Here is a 22302-nt window from a genome sequence, read left to right as displayed (position 1 = left end):
GTCAAATTTTTCGTTACTTATACTATTTATACTAGATTTTAAAGAAACTAATTAATTAATTTCTGTATTTTAAAAAAATACTATTATTTAGTTTTTATTTTATTTTAGTAAAACTAATTAGTTAGTTTATGTATTTTAAAAATTATATTCTTAAATAAAAATAAAAATTTTGCTATGTGGAGACCAAATCTCAATTTACATTTTTTTTTAAATTGCTACTTAGAAATAATTTTCCTTAATTATTTAAAAATTTTAAGAAACTAATTAACTTTTCCATGTACACAGCTTATACCATTTTTATTAATAGATGAAAATAAAGAGAAAATAAGGGGGGAGAAAAGTGTGGTTTTAGAGAAAAAGAAACGTGAAGAGAGAAATAAGAAAATATAAAAAAGAAATAAGGAGAAAATGATTAGGATAGTTTAGGTAATGTATTTTTATAAAATATATGGACTAAATAATTAGTTTCACTAAAATAGAGGGATTAAATAGTAGGTTGACCAATATTAACTAACAGAAAATTTGATAAATGAACTAAATAGTTTAACGGAAGTTTTTACAGAGACTAAATGATACTTTTTTAAAGCATAGAAACTAAATAATTAATTTTATTAAAATATAAAAATTAAATAATAATTTTTTCCAGATTTTAACATCTGCAATATGTGGTAGTAAAGAAAAAGAAGGGAAAAAAATTTAAAAAAATAATGATCCCCAATTTGTAAACTCAATCGTTTTTTTTTTTTTTTTTTTTTAAATCGAATTGGAAGTGCAGTTATTAAAGTATTAGAAATAATTTTAATAATTTGTTAAACTCATTAGTAATATGGTAGGTCTCTCTAATTCATGTCGTTTATGTATCGATTATAGGATGATGTCGCGTGGATGAGATTAGCATTAGGATTTGCAATATCAATAGCCATGTATTGTCTTTTTAACATAAGTTTCATTATTTGTCTATTATTCTTTTATTACATTTTACTTGACACCTCATAATTTTGATGAAATATTATTAACCTATTATTGATAACTATAAAGAGTTAAGATTTCGCTTGTAAAAATTTCCAAAATATGAAAATAAAAATGTATTAAAATTATAATTTATTAATGAATATTTGAAAGTCTGCCCATTTATTGTTTGCTAATCCACACCTCTCTCTCTCTCTATTTATATATATATATACCATAATTAAGGAGGATTTTTTTTTTAAAGTTTACGATGCATTATTTTTTAATATACTAAATATATTTTATAATTTATCTAAAAACAAACATCAGTTACAATGATGTTACCCTTCACAATTTTAAGAGAATTTCTTTTAATGTGCAATTCACTATCCTTTAATAAACCAAGTGCAATTATATTTTATTTAACAAAAGAGAAATTATTAATTACTCTTGATGCGTATACATCTTCATTGTTTCCATCCTCCAATAATTTAAGGAGAATTTTTTTTTTAAGTGTGCAGTGTATTTTTTTTTAATAAATTAGATATATTTTATAATTTATTTTAAAAAAATTATTAAATACGCTCAATGTATATATATAGTCTCATTCACATTATATGGATTCCAACTATATAATTCAAGGAGAAATACAGAACAACCATAAGAAAACAGAGGATCATTATTTTTGCCAAAATAAAATACAGAATAGATACGAGAATTTTTATTTTATTTTTTCAAAACTAGATTACATCACAAAGTTCCATCCTATTTCTTGGGACACAGCAAAGCCACATGAGTTAAAGATTTACATATTTTAGCAGAGAGAACAGAAGTATAAAACAGCACAGAAAGCAGTCAAGTAAAACTTGGCAACCCAGGAAATGTCAGCTGCAGATCAAGGTTTAGGATATCAGATTCTGCAAAGAATCAAATTAACCGCAGATACGTAGAGAAGAAGCTCACCTTCCGCAGGCAACATCAAGGCTTGGCATTGCCCTGTTTCACATCAAGGACACGCTCCTCAGTTGTGGTGCCAATAATTTCATTAGCGCGTGTTATATTAACGCAACTATACTGTCCGAGGAGATCCTATGTTCAAAAGCACTTGATTAGAAAGAATGTATAAACACACAACAGTCAAAAAAAATTTGCAATTAAAGTTGACAACTTAACCCATAATCTCCTTCAAGTGATTCCTGTGAAGAATGATATCAGCAACAATGATAAATAAAAGATAGGATATACTTTCAATTTAGCTTCACATAAAACTTCATTTTAATATTGATCTACTGAATTTTATAAATGAGAAAATAGGTTCTCACCTGTGCAATGATACCCAGCTTCTCTAATTTTTGGACTGCATCATCCACATCAAAATTACAGCTCTTGCCAAACTCTGTTTTGATTAGGTGTTCACAACGCTTATCCAAATCCTATTTCACATTATCATAAGGTTATAATTAATGCTACAAGGGATTCTCATCATATTCTCCAGCACTCGGGACAAAAGAAAATAGATAGGGTGAGAGCTGATGCATACCTCCCTCGCGGCTTTTCCCTGTACCATCAATATAAAGTATGCAATGATAACTTCTTTGACCTGAAATAATAAATTGATTTAACCATCAGGCAGTACATCATTAAATACAACTTTCCTGAATCCCAGGCCAGGTAAAACCTTCCAAATATGTGAATATGGACAAGTACATCTATGTACATTATACAGATAATGCTGCACATATTAAGCATGTATACACACACACACACACACGAGCACGCACAAAGATGCTTGCAATCTCAAATTAAGCATATGCACTAGGCTATACTGTCACATGAAGTTATATGAAATAATGAAATCGACCTATTTAACCTAATCATGTGACATGATATCAGTGGACAGATGACAGTCTCTTGCTTATCGTTGCATGAAATCAACAACCTGTTTTCTCTTAAGAAAAGTAGTAATTAAACTCTTCTAAAGTGGCTTATCTCAATTTCTATTTGAATATCCAGTCCAATTGTCTAGTTAATTATAGTTTGTGGATATTTATAACTACTCTTTAATAAGCACAATAATTGTAGGCATAATATAGGTCGTCTGATAAACTGAAACTCACTTCCTGTTGAATGACATTGTCACACAGGTGAAGAAGCGTACCCCTTCCACTATCTAGTTGTTTGTCATACAAGAAATGTGTAATTAGGTACTGATATGTAGCCAAGCTCTGCTGATACCTGCAGGTAGTTGAAGAAATAATAGCTACATCAGTAATCAAGGGGGAAGAAAGGTATAAAGACAAAGGAAAGAAAGAACTAGACTAGGAAAATGTATATAGCCATAAATCAGATGTAGAAATAAGGCCAAAAGCATATTTTAACCCCTAATCTTTACCTGAAAAGTCTAATAGCACTTTATCTTTAAAAACGCTTCTTCTCGCACCTCAACTTTTAAAAAGTGAAATTAAGTGAACCTTACAATCCTAGTCAGCACCCAAATTGAAGGAGATATTGAACTAGTTGAGGGTACCACCAAGCTTTTCTGGTAAAGGCAGGGGGTTAATTTATATACTTGACCTTCTTAAATTGTTAAATTATGAATGTTCAGAGGTGAGATGGAGCGTTTTTAAAGTTGAGAAGTGCCACTAGACTTTTTTGGTAAAGGTCAGGGGTTAATTTATGCATTCAGCCCAAAAATAATAACAGCAAAATACGAACAGCACCATAGCATGTGCAGCTAGGAATTCTGTACCAGATGTATAGGCACAATGTGATCCACATTATACAGTAACAAAATATAAATCACCTGCCCAGGAAAATTCGTTGCATAAAGATTTTCTCATCGTTCTTATCATATGCCTAACCAACATGCAATATACAGTGGTATGCATTGCATGGAAAATTAGCTATTTAGGGAAGAGAGGCTCTACGTGAAGTATATCTTAGCAAAGTAACCAATCACTGTAGAAATGACGGCAAAAAGGACCCAAAGATCTGCCATAGGCACTCCAAGTGAGTTAATTACAGCAACCTGTGAAAAAAAGGGCATGCTAAGCGCATTCGGAAGAAATGGGGGAAAAAACCTACTTCTCAAAACACTCACCAGCCCAAGTATAGCAGAACCCAGGAACCAAACCCAGTCCACTGGAGTTAACCCAGGATTCTTCTTTTCAGGCTGCCATAAAAGTTTCAACATCAGGTCATTTTGTATCTTAACATCAAAGCAAAAGGGAGGCTGCAAAATGTTATAAATGAGAGAGAGAGAGAGAGAGAGAGAAGGAGAGAGAAAGGGCAGCAGCAGCAGCTAAAGTCTCACAAGAACTATTTCCATATCAGCCATTGGAATTTCTTGGAACTGCTTCACATAGATTCCTCGTTCCTTTTTTGTTTTGGTACTTGCTTTCCTGGTAAACCAACATTCTTCCTTTGCGTCAAAATTTTGTTATCATCTTCTCAAAATTAGTTTCAGAATAAAATGAATTAAGCATGTTGTACTTCCACTCCCCTTATCCCTCAAATAAATTAATAAATAAAGAACTTATAGTTCATGAGATCATCAACCAAAAGAGCTTTTTTCTAGTAATATGAAATAAATCAGACATCATGGTGCTTCTCAACTTCTTTAATTGAAAAAGAGTGATTCCTTCAGACAATGAAACTATAGATTACAGGAATCTTGTGAATACCATGCAACAATTACTGGAATTATGCAGTCAAGCACAAAAACAGATTTAGGGATTATTTCATCTCAATTCTTAATTATGAAATTTTGGATTTTTTGTAAATGTTTCTATTTAGTAGTGTTACGTAATTCATACTTAGGATCTTCCTGTTTAGGAAATATAGGGTTTTCTTATTTAAAATTTTGTTTCCTGTATAGTGTTAGCTAGAATTTTTCTAGTTTGAGATTACTAATCCACATATGACAATAATTAGTTATTCATGAGTCTCTAAAAGTAGCTAGTTATTTTGTCAGATTTATGATAATGAAACGTTTTGAGGATTTTGATTTAGTTTGGAAGGCCTGCGTGCCTAGTTTATCTCCCCGATTATATCTCATCTCCTCCATTCCCTCTGTTGTGACAGTACTTCGGGTAGGTTCACAGCTTCATGATAGCCAGCAATTTCTCTTCTATTCTAAATTTAATCAGCTCTAATTCAAACTCATAGGCCATACCCTAATCTCCCTTCTTGCTTAAATCTTTACCCTCAAACTCATCAATTGTTTGATATTTTTTTTCCTATAAAACTAGCAGGCAGTTTTCCATCTAAATCTGTCCTACAAAATATGCTCAATCTTCTACCAAAAATATGTATGAAATCACGCAATACATTTTTCACTATAACACTACTCACAAAATAATAATTCAAAAGCAAATGAAAATAAGCAGTACCTGTATACTACTATTATCCTTTCAAAGGCAGGCTCCTGTATTGTAGTCTTGCTCAGCAAATTACTAATACTTGAGAACACAGAGCAGGAATAGATATATCAATATGTGGCAATAATCATAAGTTCGCAACTGGTTCAACACATGCAAACAAAATTTAAAGACATTTAGGAGGGTTGTTTGTGTGTTTAATGCATGCCAATGACTGTTCACTGTGATTGTCATTTTTCTTTCGGTATAAATAAATGATTGCATGGTCACGCCCAGCCTATCACTTCCCTCTCTTTCAAGGTTCTCAAGTTTCTTAACTTTTCAAGCTAAATTCCATTTTCTGGACTAACCAAATTTGAAATTGCAAATTCTTCACTAAACAGATTGCTGTTTTGACTTTGACTAGATTATATATAACTGAACTTCATTGCAATTCATAATTAAGGTGACTGTATTTAAGGCAATGAAGAGATCTAAAGCCTCATTCAAAAAAGCTAGTGGAGGCACTCCTGCGCATGCACCCACATGCATAAGAGAGAAGAGAGATTAGTTTTGTCTACATTGGATTTAACTACCTGTTGATAATATCAGGATCAAGGAATAGTAAAAATATAAATTGAACAAATGAATCATAAGAGACAAATTGGAGTAAATTTATACGAAGATTAGTTCAACATAACAAAAAGTGTTAGTGATTGATATAGAAATGAACTTCAAAATTTCCACAAACATTTAATGTGTTATGCAAAAATCTCAAGATGCTGAAAGATGGTTTAAGGGATAAATAGTGAAATTCATCTATTTGTAAATATCAACAAATTTCAAGCTTAATCATCAAGAAATGGTTAAGACATCAACCCAATTGGGTAGAGTGACACAATTTGTGCTTTTAGACTTCATGTATATAGAGTCACAAAAAATAAAAATTGTTCACTGTATAAATAAATAATAACCATAAGCATTCAGATAATATGCACAACCTTATTTCCATATTTTCTAGACGAATTCGTTTTTCAAGTTCAAATTCCTGATCTACCGCAGGGTTATTTTCATTATTCTTCCTTGGAACTTTCTTGCGTCGTCCATGTGACCTTTTGGCCAAAATTTCTTCTAGCCTGCAAGTAGCATAATAATGAAATCATCATCATCATCATCATCATCATCATCATCATTATTATTATTTTGTTGGGGGGGGGGGGGGGGGTGGTGTGCGGTGTAGTTGGACAGATATTAACATTGAAAGTACACATTATCTTTTTTATCTGGCAACTTTAGTGTAAATGATTATGTTAGGCCAAGCTACATGATAATGTTTAGTTTCATTGAACAAGCTCAAATAGCATTTCATCCACTTGGAACCTCAAGACCTTCAAATCATAGCCTATAATCAAGTTTTTGCATCATGGGCCAAAATCTGCTTACCGTGTCACTCTTAAAAGAAATGCCCAAAAACGTGCAATGAGAATGTCCACTTTCTCCAAGATAAAGTAATCAGTTGTACGATCAATTCCAATCCCTCGTCGAAAGATAATGTACTAAGAATGCAAACATGAGGCAGATTAGTTCTCTAGAGGAAGAGCCATAATTTAAAGGGATGGACCCAATGAGAACGTTAAACTCACTGCACAAAATTTCCGTTAATGAAAAATGCGGTTACTCAGTAGCATATTAGTGAGAAGTAGTTGAGTTAGTAAGGACCGTGTGGCTAAGAAACCTAGGATATAAGAGTCATTCATATCCAGTAATGGATTGCAAGTTATCGGTCAGGCATAAACAATTTATTTGTAAATATTCAGGATATCAAAAAAAAAAAGGTCAAAGTCCCAAATCTTTATTGAATCAATCATTAGGCCATTACCTCCACAAAGCACAAAACAAATTGAGAAGTAATGTATAATGAATAAAGCATAAAATAAGATTATAAATCCTAAAAATGTAAGTACAAAGGAACTTATCCTTGAACCTGACATGACTATTTGCATTCCAGAAAGTGTTGATAAGAGTTAAAAAGAAGCCTATTACTTCATCAGCTTAGGAGATGCTGACGCATCCCAAAAAGTGCAGGTTCCATCTGATTCTGCATTGTGCAAATCTAGCAAACAAGTTTTAGTGCCAAAAAAGCAGTGACTTGCCAACATAAACAAGAACAATGTAAGATTTTATTTAATAGGGAGCCACAAGATTTTGGACAGCTAAGCATTGACACTTGCAAAAGTGTGGCAGCAAACTCCTTTTCGACCATCTCTGAATGATGCAATGATAGAAAGGAGTGTTAGTGCGCAAAATCCAAGTGAAGACCTTCGAGTTAGTAGAGCAATCATTTTACTGTTCTTTTTAACTTAAAGCTCAGTGCAAATTCACAATTTGTTTGAATCCATCTTAATTAGAAAAAATAAAGTCCAAGAAGAAAATTATTTTTTATCAAGAAGAAGAAAAAAAAGATTTACTTAGAACCTGAAACCTAGTGTTCAGTGCTGATAATTAAAGAAATAAAAATGTTGCAATAGAACACATATCAAATAAAATTTACACAGCAATATAAAATGATAGTAAGGTAAAGAAAACAAATAAATGTTGCACTGCACAGAAATTTGGCCAAGAGATGACCTTTCCACATGCTGCATAGGCAAGGAAAGGCAACCAACAGAAAAGAACACAAGCATAAGGTATGCCACACCACCAAGTAACAAGAAAGCAAAATATTTAGGAGGCTAAAATAAACAATAACCAAAATACATCAGATAAGCAACTAGTAGCCATTAAACACCTGTGCCCTATTTATACCAAAATACACTCACCGCTGAAAAATCTTCTAAAGCTAGCAGTCTCTTATGCTAAATTTAGTGCAATACCTTATCAGCAAAGTCAGGAAGCCTTTCATGATGGTGCTTATCAAAGTAGCTTGTCAAAAGTTCCTTGTCAAGCTATGATCCCCCAAAAAAAAAAAGCATAAAAGTAAGAAGATTAGTTAAGCAAGTTCAAAGAGCAAATGATAATACATATACAATTAAAATATATATTTACATATGCATGTACCTCCACAAAATGCAATCATATAAATCATATATTAACAAACCTTAGAATCATCAACTGTTATTGGAAGATTTAAAAGATACTGCCCTGAAAGTGCAATATCCATTTCCTCATCAGTTGCTATTTTGAAGTGACTCTTATCCATCACCTGTTCAACAGATAAGACAATTTATAAATTCCATAGCAGCAGCATACTGGTAATTTGAGAAAAAATTTATGTAGATTGGGTTGTTCATTTACAGCAAGCATAGTGGATTTGTTTCTATCTTAGTTTTGGTTTAATTTTAGGTATTTCACATTCACACCAACACAATATTTCGCATAAGTGTGTGCATACATAAATAATTGATAATACCTGAAAAAGGCATGTTAGAAAATTCTGTTCAAGTATATCAATTTCGTCAGGGGTTAAGTTTTGCTGCTCCAACTTCTGAACCCCAGTATCAGGGTCAAAGAGGGAATAAAGGTACTGCAAACACAAAATTTATTTAATTCAAGTTAAAACCGTAAGAAAGAAACATCTTGAAAAGAAAAAAAGGGAAATATTACAGATTAAGAAGAAAAGGTCATTGGGACCAAAAGGTCTTGATTACCATCATATCTTCAAACTGCAGATGGTACCAAGCTCGAATTGTGTACTCAACTCTCTTGCATAGCTTTAGAAACTCAGCTCGAACAGAAGGATCTCCTGCAGAACATTGAAAAACTCAAGTTCCATTAAGGGATACAAGAAGAAGCAAAACTAAGCCACCTTGAAATTATCTATATAAAGAAAAAGAAGAAGAAGAAGAACAAGAAGTTGTTCTCTCCTAATAAGATTGCCTATATCCAATTAACAGGGCTTATACAAGTGATTGATTCAGTTATTACATACTTTTCCATTTGGCATGTTGAATTCAAAATGCAGAATTTATTTGTAAATGAATTTCAATATTTGGTTTGCTAAACTAATTAATTAAATTCTAAAAAATCATATTTGTAATAAATGCAAAATTAAAAATTCGTTTACATATATTTCCTAAAGTAAAATATCCTTAACATACCAAACTTATAAAACAAATAATAATTTATAATTATATTTAGTTTACTTAACATAATACTCTTGTATTTGTGTTTTGTTATTAACATACACAATATATTCATATTTTGTATGTTATTACCGTTAAAATAATATCTATCACTGTGTAAATTAAATAATTTAAAATGAAAAAATAATATCTATCAATGATAAATCTTGGCTTATTCTCTAAAGTTAAAAAATGCCCCAAAGTCGTATAAAAAAAAATAAAAATATACTGGGTTTCGTGAGGGAAGAGAACATGAGGGTCAAAAAATGAGTTTTTTTTGAGGGGAAAGAATAAAAGGTTAATAGTTTGGAAATTCCACATATTTTGATTGTGATATTTTGGATTTCGAATGTAGAATTCATTCAACTATGTATGATCATCTATATTTTGCAGTTTCATTTTGTAAATCTCCGATGTGAGACAGGTATTTCCAACAAGAATTAGTTTCATGGCTTCTAATCTTAAACACAGACAAAATGCAAAACTGAGAAATCCATTTATTTAAAATGATCAAAATCTAAAATGATCCAATTATGCACAACAAATTTTATTTAAAAAAAAAAATGAAAAAGTGAGGTGGGGAAAGAGGAAGGAGAAAGGCTGTACCAATGCGGCCGGTCAAGGTCCTGATAAGCTGTGATTTGAGAATTGGAATTACAATTTCCTTCTCCAATCGAATTTCTTCCTGCTTTTTCTCCATTATTGAGCTTCAATGCAATTCCAATTCGAATATTGACTATTCTCAAAGGTTGAATTGCAGCTGCATGCATATATATACATATAAGCAATGGAGATGATTGGAAGAAACGATTACTCGTAGGTGAAGTCAAGAAGATTCGAGGGATGAAAGGAGAGGGTTTTCTTTTGGAATCCATTGAAAGATGAAAGAGAAATGAATTTTGTGACTGTTGTATGCTTAGCTGACAAGCCAAATGGTTCTCTTCTCTATTTCTGAAGGAGATGCAGCACACAGCCTGCTAGCCAGCCATTTCTGGGTGTCTCTTAGAAGCCTCCTCAATATATACTTCATTTCTGTCTACCCAACAACCCCTCATTTTCGGCGCGAAACAACATCTGTTTCAGAGTTTTTTCTTTTGGTAAATTACTATTAGGTCCCTATATAATGTCAAAATTAATCAATTAGTCTATATTTTTCTAAAACCCAATTATAATGTCCCAATATTTTGTCCAGTCAAATTTCAAGACAGATTCCAATAATCAATGGTATGTGCCATCTGTAAGAAGAAAGAGAGTATCCTCATCTTTCCAAAATACCCTCATAAGATGAGGACTAAACAGTAATATTTTATAAAAATAAGAAACCTAATAGTAATTTATCCTTAATTTTATTATCTTGTTTTTGTATTGCTAGTAAGGATATTTTAATTATTTTATCTTCGATTAACGGAATCTATCAACAAAGTCTAACAGAATAATTTGATTTTACATAATAAAGGGATATTTTAATTAATTTTTAATAAAAGGGGCTAATTAATTAATTTTCATATTGTATAGGGATTTGATAGTAATTTATCATTTTTTCATAACAAAACTCATTTACAAGGTTTTTTTTTTTTTTTTACTTATTGATTTTGAAAGAAAACAATGTAATTTTTGAAAAATTATTATCTAAATATGATTGTTGTGAATTCAAAACATAACACATATAATGTGATAAGATTTATATGTAAAATTAATTGACGTACATATTTTTATCTTGAGATTATGTAGATCAAGTTTAGATAAATTTTTATAGTTCTTATTTTATAAAAATAAAAATAAAAATAAATATTTATTCTATTCTGTTTTAATTTCTTTTAAGTTTATTTTTCAAAAATAATGCTTTTAGAGATTTTGAATTCATGTCTATACCAAAATTAAGTATGGTGTTAGCCATGTTAATGGATATACTATATCATGTGAAGATATTCTGTTTTGGTTTGCCTGTTTCTCTTTCTTTTGTCTATATAAAGAGGAATTTATATCAGTTTCTCTCAAAATGAAATAATAATTCAACCAACTTAAAAAAAAAATTTCACATCTTCATACCTAAATGAACTTTTCATTATATATATATACTAATTCATTCGAAATTAGCAGCTATACCTCTCAACGTGTCTTCTTTAAGAATCAAATTTGATTTCTCTTTAGGAGCGCAGTAGGCTTTACTACTATACCTAACACATGTAATTTAATAAATTTTTTTGTTACACCATAATTATCTCCTTAGAATTGAATATAAGACAAAATTATTAAACAATAAAGGATAAATTATTGTTCTCATAATATTTTCTGAAGAATATCAACATCAATGCAAGTCACCTCTCATATGCGTTCTGCATTTACAATATTAACACACTATTGAAGTAGAAAATAGAATAAAGAAGCAATCAGGTAAACCACCGCATCAGACATCTGCCGGTGCTCACAGGCGCAGCTGCAACTACAGATAACTGTTGACGGTAAGCAAACCTTCCCGAGAGAACATCAAGTGCTAACACCCTGTTTTGCCTTGAGGACAAGCTCTTCAGTAGTGGTGCCAATAATCTCATTGGCACGTTTTAGGCCAACACAATAATACCGTCCAAGAGTATCCTGCATTCAAAGAAATTTTAGAGACAGATGAAACACAAACATCACACGCAAAACATTGCATAAAGAGTACTCCTAATGTTCAAAGCCTATGTTACATTCTAAGCTGATAACATAATCAAAATTCAAACAAACAAGCTTTTCACTTGTGCTAGTCCCTGAAAAGTGTGAATCACTAACTGTCTTTAGGGCTCCACGCAAATACATGAACCTTTTGTTTTGTCATAGACAATAATTTCCTTGTCATCCCATAAACCCTACACTTGAACCTAAGACAAGCCTTTCATTAGCATACTCCCCTCAGGAAGGGGAAACCCCAAAAGTACCAATCTAAGAAATATGCAACAAAAATGAAGTACCGGCTCAAATGCCTCTTTGAGTGTCTTTATAACTATTAGCCCAATGATGACAACATGGTCCAACTCAACAAATATAGTCCTACGTAAAACGCCACGCGAAACCAGTTAGGCACTCATCTTAAAACAACTTGAAGCTGATATCTAACTTGACATTTTTGGATGCCTAAAGAAACATTTCAATAACAATTATAAGCAACTATAAGTACATTCTCATTTTGGCAGAGAGAAAACAGCACATTGTAATACAGTTTCTCACCCGAGCAACAATGCCCAACTTCTCTAACTTCTGAACTGCATCATCCACATCAAAATTACAGCTCTCTCCAAACTCTTCTTGAATTAATTCCTCACACCGCAGATCCAAATCCTATTTCACATCATCTCAAAGTTGTATATAAGTAAACATACAAGAACTTCAAATACAAAGAAAGGACAAGCAGATATACACACCTGCATTGTAGCCTTGCCCTGTTCCATCAATATGAAGAATGAGATAAGAACCTCTTTGACCTGAAATATCAAGTTGATTTAACCATCAGGAAAGACATAAATAAATATAAGACATGCTTCAATCCTGAATCAGGTCAGTCCTTTCAAATGATCAAGTGTTGACATGTTACTATGACTTCTTAATTACAAGAAACATATTTTTAATCTATCCATCTATAATATTTTTAATTAAGCACACTTTTTGCCTTCAATTGGGTGGGCAATTGTCAGTCCAGAGCTTTTACTGCACTATATTGACATCAGGATATTATTTATTTATTTATTTTGGACTTTGATTAATTCATTGGGCTTATTCAATGGTGAATGCACCATTTTTAATTGTGGATTTGGGAACCTCTCATGTTAACAATAAAATTATATGCCAAGCTTAAACAATCAAATTTGTTGAATTTGTTAAGATTTAAGAATAAGAAGAAGAAAAAGAAAGAAAGGAAAGAAAGGAAGAGTTTCGAGTTATTTCCTTCTCTTCCTTTCTTTCATATCTTTCTTTTTCTTCTTCTTATTCTTAAATCTTAACATGGTATCAAAGCATAGAGAAAATTCTGGAAATTTATTTCTTTTAAATTTCATCTTATTCTTAAATCTAACCAAAATTATAAAGCATCCTACATTTTATTTCTTGAACCAAATTGTTCAGTAAAATCTACAAACGGGTGCTGAAACATTTGAAGGACAACAAATACTTGGTTTAAGCGTAATACTTAGAAAAAAAAATTACAATGTGACAACCTATAGCTATAATGATTCTAATCCTATGTATGATCTTATTTATACTATCAATGAGAAATCAATAACTTTGCACAAATTTATGTACTATGCTAGAATTACTAATATAATTTTGGATGAAGATGAGGTTAGAATTACTAAAATAATATATTTTTTCTTATTCTTTTAAATTACTTTTACCATCTGTATTCATACTATATATTTCACATTTACAACCAGTATTTAAAAAAAAAAAAATTATAGTTTACACATTGATTTATTGTCTTAGTATACAATTGTTAAAGAAAAATATATTTGTGGGTTAATAAATCACACAAGATACACATGCTATGCATGTGAAAAAATAAATAGTTGATGTATAATTTTCCAAATAATCATAGCTGACTAGCTGTCTCCTGAATCAACCATTATTGCCAGTCATAAAAAAGTGAACATATTTGATGGTAAATGGAAAAGATAATATCAAAACTCACTTCCTGTTGAATCACATCATCACACAGGTGCAGAAGAGTACCCCTTCCACTATCTAACTGCTTGTCGTACATGGACTGTGTAATTAAGTTCTGATATGCAGCCAAGTTTTGCTGAAACCTGCAGATTGTTGAAGATATATTAACAGTTTCAGTAAGCACCAAAAAAGAAAATAGGGGGAGAAACAGAAGAAAGCAGTAAAAAAGGAGACAAACTAGCTATGACAATATTAAAGGATAAAATTAGCAATTCTAGAAACAAATTGACCAACTTACTCTCAATTTAAAGCATTAGAACCAACCAAGAAAATTCTTCGTAGATACTGTAGCAATTTTAATTTCATTAACACAATAAGACAAGAAGATGTGGTAAGGAATACACACATTGCAATTGACATCTTTCAGTGTAATAAAAAAAGAAATAATCACTTGATAAGGTCAATTTTTTGTACAAAGATTTCTCTTTTTTTTTTTTCAGTTTTCTATTTGTTCATACCCACAACCAATGTGCAATGTGAATGGTGCTGAACAGCATCTATAACTATTCAGGAAGGAGAAAATGTGTCTCTGCATGCACACCAGAGAGAGAGAGAGAGAGAGAGAAAGAAAGAGACTTAACGTGAAGTATGTCTTGGCAAAGTAACCAATCACAGTGGAAAGTATAGCAAAAATGACCCAGAGATCAGCCTTAGGCATTTCAACTGAACTACTCACAGCAACCTGCAACAAAGGCAAGCCAAGTGCATTTGAACCAGAAAAATAAAAGGAAAATGAACAGACAAACTACATACACACAACTCACCAGCCCAACTATGGCAGTACCCAAGAATTTGACCCAGTCCATTGGAGTTAAACCAGGATTTTTCTTTTCAGGCTGTAAGGGCATAAAAGTATCAACAGCAGGTCAAAAGTTGGTAGATCGAGAAGAAAAAGAGAAAAGAGAGGGATTGCCAAAATCTCACAAGAACTATTTCCATATCGGCCATTGGAATATTTTTGAAATGCTTCACATATATTCCTCGTTCTGTTTTTGACTTGGTACTCACTCCCCTGGAAAGTCATCATTCTTATTTGTATCAGTAAATTAATTATTATGATAAGATCATTTCATAATTAACTTCACTGTAGAATGATTCAGAGAATAAGTTCAATGATTCCCCCCGTGTAAAAGAAATTTTTTTAAAATTAAAATCCCATAGCTCATGAGAGGATCATCAAAGTAGATCTTTCTAATATGCAATAAAACCCAACAAACGAGCCCTTAACTTCCTGAAGTGAAAAGGACCAATTCCTCCACATCAAAAATACCACTAGTTACATGCATCTTGTCAATAGAGTTTGACAATCAAAATAATATGGCCTTATGCTCAGAATGAACAACAAATTGTGCATATATTACCATGCTAGACATGTTCACAATGAAATTACTTAGAAAACAACAGTTAAAAAATAAATGAAAATAAGCAATACCTGTAAACAACTATTATCCTATCAAATGTAGGTTCTTGAATTGTAGTACTGCTTAGCAAATTCCTAACACTGAAGGACAAAGAACAGAAATATGTCATTGAGCAGCAGTAATTAATTATAAGAGATTCAAATTCAATTGATTCTTTGTTTGACCAATGCCTGTAACTATTCATGATAAAATTCTTACCTTTGTTTGTCCCAAAAAAAGAATAAATAATATAAAAGTTTGCAGTATTAAAACTCATCCACCCGCCCAAAAAAAAAAAAAAAAAAAAAAGAAAGCATATGTCCAGTGCAAGACTTTTCAAGCTTCTAAATTTTGCAAGTTATACGCCCACTATTGGACAAATGAAATTGTGATTCCCAATCTTAAGTCTAATCAGGCTATTGTTGCCACTTCAACTATGGTATATTATACATAAATTAAATACACTTCATAGCAACAGTGAACAGTGAAGTGACTAGTATTCAACCCAATGAAACTGTTCAAACCCTTTAATTTTTTTTTAAAAAAAAAAAAAAGAAAAGTTGAAGCTAACACTCCTAATCATCTATTCCTGATTTTTTTTCCCAAATTATTTTGTGCATTTATGTGACAGAGAAGGCAGGAACATGTTCAAACACAAATGTTTGTGAGAGAGTAGCTTTTTTGCTACATATTTTATTCAATCAATCACAAATAGAACAGATTCAAAATCAAGCAATAATCACTGAAAGTTATGTAGCAAATCAAAAAAATTATTCAAAAATTTGGAAAAATGTATTTGTTCAAATATTTCAGGATACTTTGAGCAAAATTTACTAGTAAAAGTGGTAAAAAGTTAAATTTCATTTATAAAAAGAATTTGAAAATTTCATGCAGAGTATCAAAAATAAGCGAGACAGCCATCAAACAGCTTAGAATAGCATACATAAAGCATGCATACATTGTACACAGGCCTGTTAAAAAGCCATAATGATAAACACAACATTTAGTCCAAAACATTCAGATGCCACATACAACCTTAGTTCCATATTCTCAAGACGAATTCGTTCAACACACAAGTCTTCCTGAGCTACTTCAGAGTTAATTTCATCATTCTTTTTTGGATCTTTTTTACGCCATCCACTTGATCTTCTATGCAAAAGTTTTTCTAACCTGCAAGCACCGCAACCTTGGAAATGTTAAAACGAAAATTAAATGCATAAATCATAATACAAGTTAAATTAAAGCTATTGAGAGGTGAAATTACTATCAAAGTTCATTCCTGAAGTTCCAGCAACTTCACTTTCAGGAATCACAAATAACATAGAATTGCATAGGGGCAAGCGTTTTATGAGCAGTGCACATGATGACAAATATTAGATTGTCAAGAAAATATGAGATTTTAAATTTCATTGAACATGTTTCAATAGCAATTAAGCAAACTTGGCAACAGAAAGATTCAAATTATTTTTTATCTGGACTCCCCAGGATTATATGTCCAGTGAAATGATATTGTCCTGCAAGCAAATTAATGTTATCGCATTATGGGCCAAAAAATGCTTACCGAGTTACTCTTAGAATATATGCCCAAAAACGTGCAATGAGCATGTCCACTTTCTCCATGACAAAATAATCAGTTGTCCGATCCATTCCGATCCCACGTCGAAAAATAACGTACTAAAATTTAAACATAAAAGATATTAGCTTTCTAGAGAGAGAGAGAGAGACCTAACAAAAAAGGACAAGCCTAAAGCAAGCTTGCGATTCAAAAAATCAATCACCATAAATGAAGTGCTTGACTTAAAAAATTTAAGACCTGCACTTCCAATTACGAACATGGATTAAATAAAAACCACATACAATAATATAGAACCATCATCAAGGTCTTGGAATACGCTTATTCATATTGGACAACATATGTCAAGTCAGCAAGCATACTTCATTGTTAAAATTCAAGTCATCGAGAAAATTCAAGGAGCAAAATTCCATAATTTACACTGAACCCCTTATTAAAGCGATTATCTTCTTAAAAGAGCGAAAGTGAAAATGAACAGTTCAGTGAAAAGAAGTATAAACAAGATGAAAAAGAGCAATCCCATGCGTTGAAATTTCATCAATAGGTTGACAGGAAAATGAGAGGCATTGTTGAATATGGCAGTGCTTTGTTTCTGACAGCACAGTTTTTATATTTGCTTCAACAGTTAGCATTTCAGAAGGAAGGTCACTCTTCGTATAAGGGTGGAAGAGTTAAACAGAGGCCTATCACTTCACAGACTAAGAGAACTTTACCCTTGAGTTATAGTTTATCCAATGAACCAATAACTGCCAAAAATTCTAGCTACTTTTCCTACAAAGAAGTGAACAGGGCAAGATGTGGGGACACAGGCACCAAGGAATTTCTGGTAATAAAGTTTGCTCTCAATCAATACACGATTTCCAGGTCAATTGGTATGGATTATAGACAAGGTTTAACAATGCTAGTCATTAGAAATCAAACTAAGTGTCGTTAGAAATCAAACTAATTGAAGCAGGAAGCAAGAAAATGATAATGATACATGGGCAGCAAAATCCTGACTTTCCTGTTATCACTGCAAAATTGTCCATCATATAGTTTAATATTCATCATCTTATCTTCTGAGCCTTAATATAAGGATAATATTCATCATCTTGTCTTTTGAGCCTTAATAATAGCCTTCATCTTCATTCAGACACATAAAGATTAAATATCTTCTGCTATATAGAACTTTCTTTTTGTTTTGATATTTTTTAAAAGCCCCACCTAGTTTGGGATTAAAGCTTAGTTGTTGTTGTTGTTTGATATTTTTACAAGAACTATTAATCTACAATGAAGTGTTATCAAACAAGATTCACTTTGGAAAATGGAACCTCTAGTGCCAAGTGCACTAATGAGTTGTCATAGTATCTATATTGAACAAAATTATATAACAAGAACGATAAGAAATCACAATACAGAGTACAGATAATCAATGCACTCCTCAAAGGGCTAAAATCCAACTATTTCCCATGCTGCAGAGACATAGAGAGGCAAGCAATATCTTTTAAGGAAACATATGAAAAAAAAAAATCAAAATATTTACTCCCTGCTTCGTTCAAATGAATTCCACAAAATTTTGGGTAAATAAATTGAATTCCATGTTTTGCATCTTTGCCTTGGTTTGAAAAAAATTTTGAATTCAATTCCACGAATTCAGTTGAATATAACTAAACTCAATTCCTATCAAAATAGGTGGAATTTGAAATGGATTTCACAAAATTAAGAACAATCACTTTTTTGGACCAAAATGCCCATATCATATTATGTATTTCTCACACATTTTCTCTCACCTCCCTCCCTCTCTCTCCCTCCTTGTCTCTCTTTTATCTCTCTCTCTCTCTCTCTCTCTCTCTCTCTTTCTCTTACCTCTGTCTCTCACACTCTTTATCTCAAACACACAATATATGGAATAAATATTTTGAAATTAAATATTAAACATAATTTGTGCATAATTAAAATATACTTATTCCTTGCAAAAAAAAACATTATTATATTAAGAATAGTTTTAAAATAAAAATAACCAAATTTAAATTATATAATAAGGATACGTTTTATCCAATATAATGTTCAGGAAGTAAAGTTTTTTTTTTTAAAATATTTTAGGAAATAAGGATAAATGAACTTCAATTATAAAATTATACCAAACACAAGAATTCATTTTCAAGTGAAATGAATTCTATATTTCTAATTCATTTGAACCAAACTGGATGTTAAGGTGGCAAAAGGAAGCAACAACTAAAAGATGAGAGATATTTTCAGTTGATTGCCTTCATATTCCTTTTTTTCCCTCCATCTATTCTCCCAAATAAAAGAAAAGAAACATTTGTGACAATTGATACCCCAGAAAGACAGTGATTTTCAAAAAGCTAGCAGTCTTGAACATTAATTTAGAGCAATACCTTATCAACAAAGTCAGGAAGATCTTCACGAGGATGCTCAGCAAAATACTTCTTAAAAAGCTCCTTGTCGAGCTATATACAGCAAAATAATAATGATAATAAAAACTGATATTGAGACATGAAATAACCATGATTTACAATACATACAATGATAAGAATACTAAATAGAACAAGCAATTATGTAACCCAAAGTGATGACGACCACAAACCTTGGATTCATCTACTTTGATGGGAAGGTTTAAGAGATACTGCCCTGAGAGTGCAACATCAATCTCCTCATTAGTTGCTATCTTGAAGTTGCTTTTATCCATCACCTATATGACAGGTAAGAAAATTGAGAAAAAAAAAAAAATCTACTAACAGCATACCAATAATTTGAATATATATATATATATATATATATATATATATATATATATATATATATAGAGCTGCTAACTAGTAACTACAAAAATTATTGTGAATAAAAGGATTAGTTTTTAGCTCAGTTTGCATCTTCTCTACACCTTATGAAGCTAATGGAATTCCTTCTCTTCTATTTAGTGTAGACTTGAAGTTTCACTACTGTTCTAGCTTTCAAACATAAGTAGTGCTGCAAATAAGCCAAGTTGCTCATGAGCTACTCAAAATTTGGCTCAACAAAAGATCATTCTAGCTTGTTCATTGTGATTAATGAGACAAGTCTGAGCTTCCTTTTAAGGCTTGGGTAACAAATGAGCCAAGCATAAGCTAAACAAAACTTGGCTCGTCTATGCTAGTGAGCCAGCTTGTTTATGGGTATGTGAGCAAGCTTGTATATGACATTATCTGTGATTTTGTTTTGAATTCAGATCTATGCATTTTTGTTTATAATATACATGGAGATACTCATTTATAATTGTTCAATAAATGAAAATTATATAGAAATTTTATTTTTCCAATTTTGTAATGTGTATTTACAACATAATCTTTAAGTTTACACTTTTTTCATGCAATTTTTTTTAAACAAACAAACTTTGTTAAGTACTTAAGTACATATAGATTTTTTTCCTTGGGTCAATTGGCTCACTTGAACTTGAGACCTCAGGAACTGATCAAAAGGTCATTAGTTAAAATTTAGTTTTTGAAGAAATCTGAATTATTTACTTACAACTTATGTTATTAAGAAAGACTTTGGTTTGTTTAGGCTCATGAGCCATATATAAACAATGTTGTACCAGGCTAGATTCATTCTTCTTGTTCTACAAATGAGCCTAGTCAAACTAAGCCCAAGCATAAATTTAAGGTTGTTTCATAAAAAGCAAGATCATTAGCATCCCTAAATATAAGGAAACCATTAAAACACCTCACTATCAATTTAATGATGGCTTTTCTTCTTTTCTTCTTGTATAGACTTGGCCACCCTAGAACATAATACATATGGTAAACAGATATAATACCTGAAATAAGTATGTTAGGAAATTCTGTTCAAGCACATCAATTTCTTCAGGAGATAGTTTCTGCTGCTCCAATTTCTGAGCCCCAGTTACTGGGTCAAACAGGGAATATAGTTGCTGCAAAGACATTATGTATTTCATTTAAACTTCAATGCTGAGGAAGAAGTATTTTCACCACAGAATCACTAGAGAACGAGAAAAGGAAAAAAAAAAATTGACTACCATCAAATCTTCAAACTGCAGAAGATACCAAGCTCGAATTGTGTACTCAACTCTCTTGCATAGTTTTAGAAATTCAGCCCGGTCAGAACTATGTTCTACAAAATGTTGAAAAAACTCAAGGTTAGAAACTGAGCCCATAAGCATACATTAAGTCATGAACAGCAGCAACAACAAATAAATTTTCTTAGAATTCCCAAGTAAAGTTTTCTTGTTCCCTTCTAAAATGGAAGGGTGAAGCTCACTGCCTGCATAACTTACTACGGGATAAAACGAGTTGCCAATGCCAAGATCACCACCATTCAAGCAACGTAATTTTCACAAATTTCCAGGTTATGAGCTGGGAAGAATCAATGCCAAGGCTGAATGCACTGAAGTTTATAAACATGGAAAGAAAATGTAGAACTGGGAAATTCAGATAGGACTGGATGATGCAGAATATGATTAGGAGGAACAAATTGGGCAGGAAAAACAAGATTAAAGAAAAAAAAAAGAACAAAAACCATAGAGGCTAAAGGTAGTAACCAATTCAAAAGCAGGAAAGAACCAATTATACAAATAAACAGTAGAAACCCAAATTGTATAATTCAAAAACAATGAAGACCCGTATCTTTACAGAAGCCAATAAAGTAACAACAACAAAGCAACGCAACATTTATTTAATAAAAAAACACAATAGTAAGAGAAATTAAACAAGATAGGAGGAAGCATAAGATACCAATGAGGTTGGCCAATGTCATGATGAGCTTAGGCTTGAGAATTGGAATTACAGATTCCCTTTCCAATCGAATTAGTTCTTTCTTCTTACTCTTATCCATTTCTTCGTCCAAATCTAAACCAAAACAGCTCCCTCTCCTCAGAATTTGAATTGCAGCAGTGTCTATATAAATGAAAGCATCATCTTCTACATATGGGTGGGTGTGATTGAGAAGGCGAAGCTAAGAAGATTCGAGAGAGAAAAGAGGAGGGTTTTGTATTGGAATCAAAACGAAACAGAAATAGAAATTAAGCTTAGCAGGTAAGGCAAAAGGACAGAGAAAGTCTGAACAGTAACTCTCCCTTGGCATCAGCATTTGGATTAATTAGATTTAATTTATGCTTTAATTCAACAGTTTCTTCTCTTTCCATCGGCTCTTCTCGGCTACTGGCCCTCTCTTTTCACTATGCCCTTTGCGTCCCTTCGGAGGGAAATTCA

General features: G+C 31.8%; 2 protein-coding genes across 4 annotated transcripts; both read right to left on the bottom strand.

The window, feature by feature from the left end:
• Nucleotides 1-1647: 1647 nt before the first annotated feature.
• On the bottom strand, nt 1648-10475 carry LOC110646723 (uncharacterized). 3 transcript variants are annotated; one of them, XM_058147579.1, is made up of 16 exons: nt 10034-10473; nt 8954-9048; nt 8716-8829; nt 8404-8508; nt 8180-8251; nt 6750-6862; nt 6308-6442; nt 5340-5408; nt 4262-4349; nt 4049-4120; nt 3876-3976; nt 3066-3183; nt 2489-2548; nt 2271-2381; nt 1912-2037; nt 1648-1836 (listed from the first exon to the last, which is right to left on the bottom strand). In XM_058147579.1, exons 1-15 carry the CDS (start codon nt 10125-10127, stop codon nt 1927-1929), a joined length of 1458 nt encoding a protein of 485 aa, XP_058003562.1. In that variant the 5' UTR covers nt 10128-10473; the 3' UTR covers nt 1648-1836; nt 1912-1926. The 3 variants fall into 3 exon arrangements, 2 of the variants coding, with proteins under 2 accessions (XP_058003562.1, XP_058003570.1); XR_009149003.1 differs by lacking the exon at nt 1648-1836 and having other exon boundaries at nt 1991-2037; nt 3107-3183; nt 10034-10475; XM_058147587.1 differs by lacking the exons at nt 3876-3976; nt 4049-4120; nt 4262-4349 and having other exon boundaries at nt 10034-10475.
• Nucleotides 10476-11676: 1201 nt separating this feature from the next.
• LOC110646726 (uncharacterized) lies at nt 11677-22302 on the bottom strand. The gene is made up of 15 exons (XM_058147576.1): nt 21826-22302; nt 21111-21205; nt 20892-21005; nt 19683-19787; nt 19474-19545; nt 17084-17196; nt 16558-16692; nt 15555-15623; nt 15047-15134; nt 14887-14958; nt 14704-14804; nt 14088-14205; nt 12829-12888; nt 12635-12745; nt 11677-12022 (listed from the first exon to the last, which is right to left on the bottom strand). Exons 1-15 carry the CDS (start codon nt 21923-21925, stop codon nt 11915-11917), a joined length of 1461 nt encoding a protein of 486 aa, XP_058003559.1. The 5' UTR covers nt 21926-22302; the 3' UTR covers nt 11677-11914.

Source organism: Hevea brasiliensis, chromosome 1 (genome assembly GCF_030052815.1).
Source record: "Hevea brasiliensis isolate MT/VB/25A 57/8 chromosome 1, ASM3005281v1, whole genome shotgun sequence".
Taxonomy (NCBI): Eukaryota; Viridiplantae; Streptophyta; class Magnoliopsida; order Malpighiales; family Euphorbiaceae; genus Hevea; species Hevea brasiliensis.
Note: the sequence above shows the minus strand (reverse complement) of the source record. Positions and strands in the feature narration are given on the sequence as shown.

Excerpts from the sequence above, each read along its gene's own strand:
- LOC110646723 (XM_058147579.1), bottom strand. The coding sequence starts at position 10,127 with ATGGAGAAAAAGCAGGAAGAAATTCGATTGGAGAAGGAAATTGTAATT. Across the intron at positions 8,252-8,403 it reads TAACAGTTGATGATTCTAAG|CTTGACAAGGAACTTTTGAC; the intron begins GTTTGTTAATAT and ends GGGGGATCATAG. Across the intron at positions 4,121-4,261 it reads CTGATATGGAAATAGTTCTT|CCTGAAAAGAAGAATCCTGG; the intron begins GTGAGACTTTAG and ends CTTTTATGGCAG.
- LOC110646726 (XM_058147576.1), bottom strand. The coding sequence starts at position 21,925 with ATGGATAAGAGTAAGAAGAAAGAACTAATTCGATTGGAAAGGGAATCT. Across the intron at positions 15,624-16,557 it reads CTTGAGAATATGGAACTAAG|TGTTAGGAATTTGCTAAGCA; the intron begins GTTGTATGTGGC and ends TTTGTCCTTCAG. Across the intron at positions 15,135-15,554 it reads AGGATAATAGTTGTTTACAG|GGGAGTGAGTACCAAGTCAA; the intron begins GTATTGCTTATT and ends ATGACTTTCCAG.